General features: G+C 50.7%; 1 protein-coding gene across 7 annotated transcripts in view; it reads left to right on the top strand.

Moving 5' to 3' along the window:
- The window catches only part of obscnb (obscurin, cytoskeletal calmodulin and titin-interacting RhoGEF b), a 66526-nt gene that overhangs the window by 43612 nt on the left and 14772 nt on the right, over nucleotides 1–8142 (top strand). For all 7 annotated transcript variants that reach the window (XM_030362729.1, XM_030362730.1, XM_030362734.1 and 4 more), the window contains 11 exons: nucleotides 130–405; nucleotides 811–1083; nucleotides 1427–1717; nucleotides 2117–2386; nucleotides 2930–4291; nucleotides 5001–5282; nucleotides 5717–5798; nucleotides 6034–6155; nucleotides 6639–6836; nucleotides 7193–7228; nucleotides 7348–7446. In XM_030362729.1, the coding sequence (XP_030218589.1) occupies nucleotides 130–405; nucleotides 811–1083; nucleotides 1427–1717; nucleotides 2117–2386; nucleotides 2930–4291; nucleotides 5001–5282; nucleotides 5717–5798; nucleotides 6034–6155; nucleotides 6639–6836; nucleotides 7193–7228; nucleotides 7348–7446 (3291 nt within the window). The remainder of the gene's footprint in view (nucleotides 1–129; nucleotides 406–810; nucleotides 1084–1426; nucleotides 1718–2116; nucleotides 2387–2929; nucleotides 4292–5000; nucleotides 5283–5716; nucleotides 5799–6033; nucleotides 6156–6638; nucleotides 6837–7192; nucleotides 7229–7347; nucleotides 7447–8142) is intronic.

Raw genomic sequence — 8142 nt, forward strand, 5'->3', positions numbered from 1 at the left:
ACATGTTTAACCAAATGTAATCCATCTTCCACAGTTCCTTCACATCCTTAACCATCACCCATCCTCTATGTGCCTCTGAATCCTCCGATAACATCAACCCTTCTCCCCCTTGCATTGTGACCACCACAGCCAAACCCATCGACATAGTCCAGGGTCTGGAGGATCTGGAGACCATCGACGGAGGAGAGGCGCTGTTCGAGTGCGCCCTGTCCCGCCCGGAGAATAAGGACTACCGCTGGATTCTGAACGGAAAGCCGGTGAAGCAGTCCCCCAACGCGGAGATCGTGTCCTTCGAGAGTGGCCGACGCCACCTGCTGCTCCTGAAGGAGCTGCGCGTGGCGGACAGCTGCACGGTGACCTTCCAGGCAGGGACGGCCTCGTCATCTGCCCAGCTCACCGTTAAAGGTCAGTCACCCGGAGTCAAAACCTGCTCTCATCCCCGATGATGGACTCACATTAAAGTGTGTGTATTCACGTTATGGCGGACATAATGAATTATATTTGACCCTTTGGGTAACAAACCCTTCAATGAAGCATTGAACATCGAACCATTTATAGATTTTGTACTGAACTTGATCCGGAGATTATCTGGATTTTCTTTCACTTTTTTGTACTTTTTGTCATGTTTATTCAATGTGTTGTCTTTTACTGTCGGACCCACTGTTTCTCTTTTTCTAACGGATTAAGGGGAATAGTATATTTAGATTAATGTGCCTCTGCATTAATTTGTAACTACATTACACAAAGTTTAGAGAAAAACCCTCCATTGAGCGGCTATAACGTAACGATGGCTCTCCTCTCCGTCTTCAGCCTGGCAGCTGGAGGTGGTGAAGGCCCTGGAGGACAAGGTGGCCACGGTGGGGGAGAAGGTGGAGTTCTGTGTGGAGCTCACGGAGCCCGTCCCCGTGGCAGAGGTAGCCTGGTACGCTAACGGCGTGGAGCTGAAGGCCGACAGCAGCTGGGCCATGCGGGCGGACGGCCGGGCCTACCGCCTGGTCCTGAGACAGGCCACCCTGATGCCCCAGCAGGAAATCACCTTTGCGGCTCGGGAAGCTATCTCCATAGCTAAGCTGACCATCATCAGTGAGTGACAGAGGGCTAACAAGCCACAGATAAATGTTACTTGTTGCAGAGTTGTTCCGATACCGATACCAGTATCGGAAATTCCTCCGATATTGTCTGATTGTCTATCGGGTATTCGGCGAGTACGCAAGTCTACACGCCGATCCGATAGCATCACTTGACTAGCTCATTTACTACACAGGCAAAGAGGCACACGAAACACTACGGTGTAATGCTGCGTTTGATAATGGTCAGAGGTGGAAAGTCGAGAATTGATACTCAAGTTCATCGGGAAGGAAAAAATGTATCAGAACATCTCTATTAAACTGGTCGATAACTCTCTGACCCTGTCCCCCCAAAACAGCTGTGCCCGACCCTCCCGAGGACCCCGAGGTCCTGAGTAAGACCCAGACCTCCATCTCCCTCTCCTGGTTCACCCCGCTGCACGACGGCGGCAGCCCCATCCTGGGCTACCGGCTGGAGATGCGGGTGGCCGACAGCGCCCTCTGGCTGCCGTGCCACTCCGAGGCCGTCTGCAACACAGAGTACACGGTGGACAACCTGATCGCGGGCAGCGGCTACCGGTTCAGGGTGGCGGCCATCAACAGAGCCGGGACAGGGGAGTCCGTCCAGCTGCCGCAGACGGTGCAGCTCGGTGAGTGCAGACGTGGGACCGGGTTGAGTTTGTTTATGGGATAGCCCGGGAATGATGCGTCTGTTTTCACGTTTTTCAGCAAGCCCGTTATTTCCATCCATGCGAGGCAGCTTGGCGCAGCTTGATGATGTTACTCAATATGTGTTGTGTTACAAATAATCTTAGTTAGTCACTTGCTCTTAAATGTTTGCAATCTTTTCAAGTTTAAGACATCATCAGAAAAAATCATTTAAAATATCAACACGATACATTTTAATTATGTATTTGTGTTTGTTTCATTTGTTGGGCCGTTTTATCTTGGCTCTTACACTTTTACAAATATATTGTTAATCTCAAAAGCCTCTCCTGGTAAAATAGACAATTAAATGTTCCAACCCCCACCTCCCCTTCCCTCTCCAGAGGCCCCGGTGGCGGTGACCACGCCGCTGGCGTGCCTTGACCTGTGTGCAGGTAAGACGGCACGCGTGGACTGCCAGCTTTCTGTAGAGGGCGTGTCGGTCACTTGGCTGAAAGATAGCCGAGAGCTGGAGGTAGGGGCTAAGTACCAGTTCAGCACCGAGGGCCAGAGGCAAGTGCTGCTGGTTCAAAGCTTTGAGGCGGCCGACCAGGGGGTATACACATGCGTGGCCTCAGCTGACGCCGAGAGCTCCATCGACCTCATTCTGAAAGGTAACGGTACTTAAATATAACTCAACAAACACTACCGCTCAGAGGTTTGGGGTCGCCCAGACGATTTCATGTTTTCCATGAAAACCCACACTTTTACTCAACAGTTTTCAGCTTTGCTAACATAATTAATCTAATCATCAATTAGCCTTTTAACACGATTAGCTGAACATGTTACCATTAAAACACAGGAGTGATGGTGGCTGGAAATGGGCCTCTGTACACCCATGTAGATATTCCATTATAAAATCAGACGTTTCCAGCTAGAATAGTCTGGGTAAATAATAATTTACCCATGGACAATGTCGAGACTGTATTTCTGATTAATTTAATTTTTATCTTCATTGAAAAAAACTGTGCTTTTCTTAAAAAAACAACAAAAAAGACATTTCCCAAACTTTTGAACGGCAGTGTATGTTCACTTCCAAGAACTGTGTCAAATGGTGTGCTTACCATTTCCCCAAACTTGCCCCATGAGTTTGGGTAAGTGGAGTCTATGCACCCATAACAACAGCATTTGTGGGGGTACGTCACTCTGGTTCATAGGAGCAGAGGTAAAGCAGGTGGGCGGAGACTCAGAGGACGGGGGCCAGCCGTGTTTGCCCCCCGAGGCGGCAGAGGAGGGGGACGTACACGAGCTGTGGGAGGCCTCGGCCAAGAAACGACGAATGAGCCGAGAGCCCACTCTGGACTCCATCTCTGAGATGCCCGAGGAGGACGGTAAAGGCCGCAAGGATAAAGAGGAGCTGGAGAAGAAGGAGGAGGTGAAGGAGGAGGTGAAGGAGGCAGAGGAAGTAGTAGAGGTGAAAACGACAGAGAAGGTCAAGGAGGAAAAACCTAAAAAGCCTGCGGAGCCCAATCCGCCCGCGAGCTCCGGGGACGAGTCTGCGACGGGGGGTTCTTCGCTCGTGTCTTACCTCAAGAAAAGTAGCAAGACATCGCTCTCGGTAGAAACCCGAGCGGAGGCCATGTCCCCGACGGAGAGGTTCTACGCCCAATTCAAAATGTCCGACCAGAAGACCACCACGACGGTTCAGCAGGAAGAGGTGACGATGACGACGACGCGAGAAGAGAGCGTGATGGAGATCAGCAAGGAGGACGAGCCCGAGCTGCGTCAGGCGGCCGTCAAGATCCAGGCCGCCTTCAAGGGCTTCAAGGCGCGCAAGGACATGCGGCCGGTCTTCAAGGACGTCTTCCAGGACCAGACCAAGGAGCCCAACGGCACCATCCACCTGGAGTGCGTGGCAGAGGGGAAGCCCGAGAAGGTGCAGTGGCTGAAGGACGGCGCGGCGCTGGCCGACGGCAAGCACCACCACATCGACATCTACAACGACGGCACCTGCTCGCTGGTCATCACCGCCCTCACCACCAGCGACACGGGCGTCTACACCTGCGAGGTCAGCAACAAGTTCGGCCTGACCTCGCACAGCGCGCGGCTGGGCGTGGGCACGCCGGCGGTGGTGTCGTCCGGCCGCCGGCCCCTGACGGTGGGCTACAGCGCCGACAGCGAGCCCGAGAGCTCGTCGGGGAGCGAGATGGACGAGTCTCTGCGGCTCGCCGGCAGGCGCCTGCGCCGGCTCCTGCGCACGCGGCTGCCGCCGGACGTGGAGGAGGAGTCGTTCCTGAGCGCCGAGGAGGGGGACCTGGCGGTGGCGCCTGACCCCCAGTCGTACCGCGAGGACGAGCGCTACATCTACATCCGCTTCGACACGCGGGCGGAGGCCCAGGTGGCGTCGCAGAGGTTCCAGGAGATGTTCACGGCCCAGGGCGTGCCGGTGGAGACCACCATCCTGGAGGCGGGGCCTGTCAAGGTGGAGCTGCGCATCATGAAGATGGGCTACACGCAGGACGGCACGCAGACCCCCACGCAGGACAAACAGTTACCCGCCTTCATGACGGGAGCCCCCGGTACGATGAGGCCACGCGAGTGGCTGGATTAAGTATTGTCTCGTTCATTCAAACTCATCCACTACTCATCAGCAAACCGAATGTTAATACCGAATTTTAATATCCATGTTCAGGTGACGTGGAAGACAGCTGTGGTATTTTACCGTGTTTTATGTTGTTAATAATATTGAGCACTCTGTTGACTAAAAACATCTGTTTGTATCTCCCATCATCATTTAATCCGTCTGTAATGTCTGTACTTGATCCCACTTACTATTCTCACTGCCATATGTTAATATTCACAGCTAACATTGATGAATGACTCTACCTGGTACCTGTGTTGTGAGAACTACAACACATCCTGTTTGTTTTGAACCACATATGTCGAATTCTCTGCATATCATTGCATTCTCTTCCGATTGTTAATGCACTCTTTGTATCTCCTTTGTCTTGAATGTATTTGTCACAGTATCAACCACCTTTCCCCCCCACTCTCTGCCACGGTTCTAATGGCGACCGAAGCATGCTGACCCATGTTCATCTGCACGCGGTTTCAACGATCATTCTCTCTTGTTGCACAGATAACAACACTATCACCGCATTCACCATGGAAACCATTGAATCAGCCACCTGATTGTCAGAGCAGTTGTTGAACCCATACCCTCCTAATGGGGTGTTTCTTGACTCAACGTCTCTGTCCCGTTCCCCCCCCCCCCCCCCCCCCTCTCAGCTGCCCCGGTGTTCCTGACGGAGCTGCAGTCCCAGGACGTTCCCGACGGCTACCCGGTCAGCTTCGACTGCGTGGTGATCGGGAAGCCGCCGCCGGCCGTCCGCTGGTACAAGGACGGCAAGCTGCTGGAGGAGAACGACCACTTCATGATCAACGAGGACCAGGAGGGCTGCCACCAGCTCATCATCACCACCGTTCTGCCCAGCGACATGGGCGTGTACCGCTGCATGGCCGAGAACAGCAGCGGCATCAGCGCCACCAAGGCGGAGCTCCGCGTGGACAGTGAGTGGAGGAGGCTCTGTGTGTCTCCGGATGGAGCGTGGTTTACCATGGGGTGTAGAGGAGAGGAGCGGGGTCCTGGAATATAAACGCACACACACACACACACACACACACACACACACACACACACACACACACACACACACACACACACACACACACACACACACACACACACACACACACACGCACAACACTCATACTATGTAAATGCTATGTATTTAACAGGGTCCTGCAAAATGGCACAGAGCGCACTGTTTATCGATATGAAATGAGAAACAAATTTCAAACCACTGTACTAATGTGCCTTTATACTTTCCGTTTGCTTTTAACTAAATCGAACATGTTTTCAGTGGGTTAGTGATTTAATAGTATGTAGGGTTATAAGGAATCAATACCCATGGGACCTTTGACCTCTCTGCACCCCTGCCCAGTCTCCTGCAGCTCTGATTACGACACAGCCGCCGACGCCACGGAGACCGGCTCTTACATCAGTGCCAAGGGCTACATGTCCAGGTACGGCTTGTTGCAGGGGACCCGATCGACTCCCTCCCTGGGGTACACTCAAACCATGTGCCGAAACACTTGGAAATATATAGAAGTTGTCTAGAGTTCATATAGATAAATAAAATGTTTTTAGTTTTCGCGGTGGATCTGTAGGAGACAAGCCTTCAATAAATCAGTAGTAAGAGAGCCACTTGTGTTTGCCTGTGCTACAAGGGAGTTCTAACTCCAATGGCTTCCTCCGCAGGGAGACGGAGGCCTTTGAGTCGGTGGCTGAGGACGAACAGCTCCCCCAGGTGGTGGACGAGCTCCAGGAGGTCCGGGTCAGCCCCGGTTCGCCCGTCGCTAAGATGCAGCTCAGGCTGAAAGGTGAGTGGCTCGGTCCTCGAATCAAGCTAGCACACGAGAGCTAGGGAGGCTGCATTTGGGGTCGTTTGTCCAGAAGAAGGCTATATTGTTAGCTTATTTTTCAAAAAATACTGAATATATTTAAAAGAAACGATGTTGACTAATTTGTGGTGCGTTGTTTGTTTTAGTGTAGATCATTTTACTGTGATATTTATGGATTTCGGTCTTCAATTATAGATATTATATATTTCATTCTTGAATTGGATGACTCGTTGGTACTTCTCTATATAAACATCACATAAAAGTATCATTATTAATTAATTATTAGACCCCAAAAACGAGCTACTATATGCAGCCTGTCCCTTCCCTAAGGGTGTGTGTGTGTGTGTGTGTGTGTGTGTGTGTGTGTGTGTGTGTGTGTGTGTGTGTGTGTGTGTGTGTGTGTGTGTGTGTGTGTGTGTGTGTGTGTGTGTGTGTGTGTGTGTGTGTGCGTTTTTGGGCCAGGTTTCCCCAAGCCCAGGGTGTACTGGTTCAAGGATGGGCAGCCCCTGCGGCCTTCCAAGAGGCTGGTGATCCAGGCCGAGAGGGATGTCCACGGCCTGCAGGTCATGGAGGTGACCCGGGCCGACATGGGGGAGTACTCCGCCTACATCAGCAACGTGGCCGGCTCCGCCTACTCCTCGGCCAGACTGCTGGTTCTGGGTGAGCGCTCTGCTATCGACACTGTTCCACCAGTACCGCCACGGTGGCAGTGATGAATCGTCTGCTATAGAGCAGTGGTTCACTATTTCCTTTTACCAATGAACCCCCCCATAATATTTTAGAGGTTTCAGCAGTACAAAACATTAAGGGAAGTGAAAAATGGGAATACATATATTTTTTATGTTTGTACATTTTATTTTTTTAAATAACATGGACATACAATTACCAATTTGAAAAGTTTACCAAATGTTTACCTACGTCATCCGTTTTTTAGCAATGGTCCTACTAGGTCTTGCAATCGTTCCAAGTAACCCTAGTGGCACCCTAACCCTTAAATGACCTGTTTCTTGCAACAGGTCCCGGAGAGATCATGCCACAAGATACAAAGAAAGGTATTTATCACTTGGTCTCTCCCGCTGCAAATCACATCGCATCTACAGCAATTGTGAACCTAGGAGACGGTCTGATGTTATTGTACTCTGCTGCCATGACTCCGCTTCCCTTTGTCCAGACCCTAAAGAGCCGCTGGTGCCTCCGCGATTCATCGAGAGGTTCAGCAACAGGACGGTGAAGCAAGGAGCTAGCATCACTCTGTCTGTCAGAGTGGAAGGTTTGTTCTCCCACCTCTTATTGAACACGAGTAGATGAAGCTTTAGAACAGGGGTTCTCAACCACCAGGCTGCAGACCGATACCGGCCCGAGCAGCATAGGCCACCGGTCCGCAGAAATTTAGAAATTAATCCTACAAAAAATATGTACAATGTACTTCCAAAACAACAGAGGTGGTCACACCAATCCCAGCCACACTTCTCTATCATGCTAAAGTCTTCATGCCAATATTGCTTGATGTTGACACAGTATATCACAGTTGTGTTGTTAGACTGTTACTGCCAATTTATAAAACTTTGCTTATATTCTAATAATGGTCCTTCAGTATCTGTGTTCATTAGATTTGATGAGGCAGAAATATAATGGTTTGTGCCACATTGGCGACCCCTACTGTTTGGTCAGGGCGCCTCAGTAGTAAAAAGGTTGAGGAACTCTGCCCTGCTTTAGAAGAAACGCATCTTCTCACTCATGACCCACTCACATATGGACAGTGTCACATAGCAACAGCAGGCTCCGAGAACCATGAGAAATGATACGCCTTCAAGGAATAACATCTAAACAAACAGATATCCTTGAATCTCATTCTGCCTCCAGAAAAAACATTTCCACTGCATTTTCTGTGGAAATGCAACTCTATGAAAAATAAGTACTGTAACTGAAATTGTTTCTGCATGTTTTTTCCATACAAAGGATGGAG

Source organism: Gadus morhua, chromosome 8 (assembly GCF_902167405.1).
Source record: "Gadus morhua chromosome 8, gadMor3.0, whole genome shotgun sequence".
Lineage (NCBI taxonomy): Eukaryota > Metazoa > Chordata > Actinopteri > Gadiformes > Gadidae > Gadus > Gadus morhua.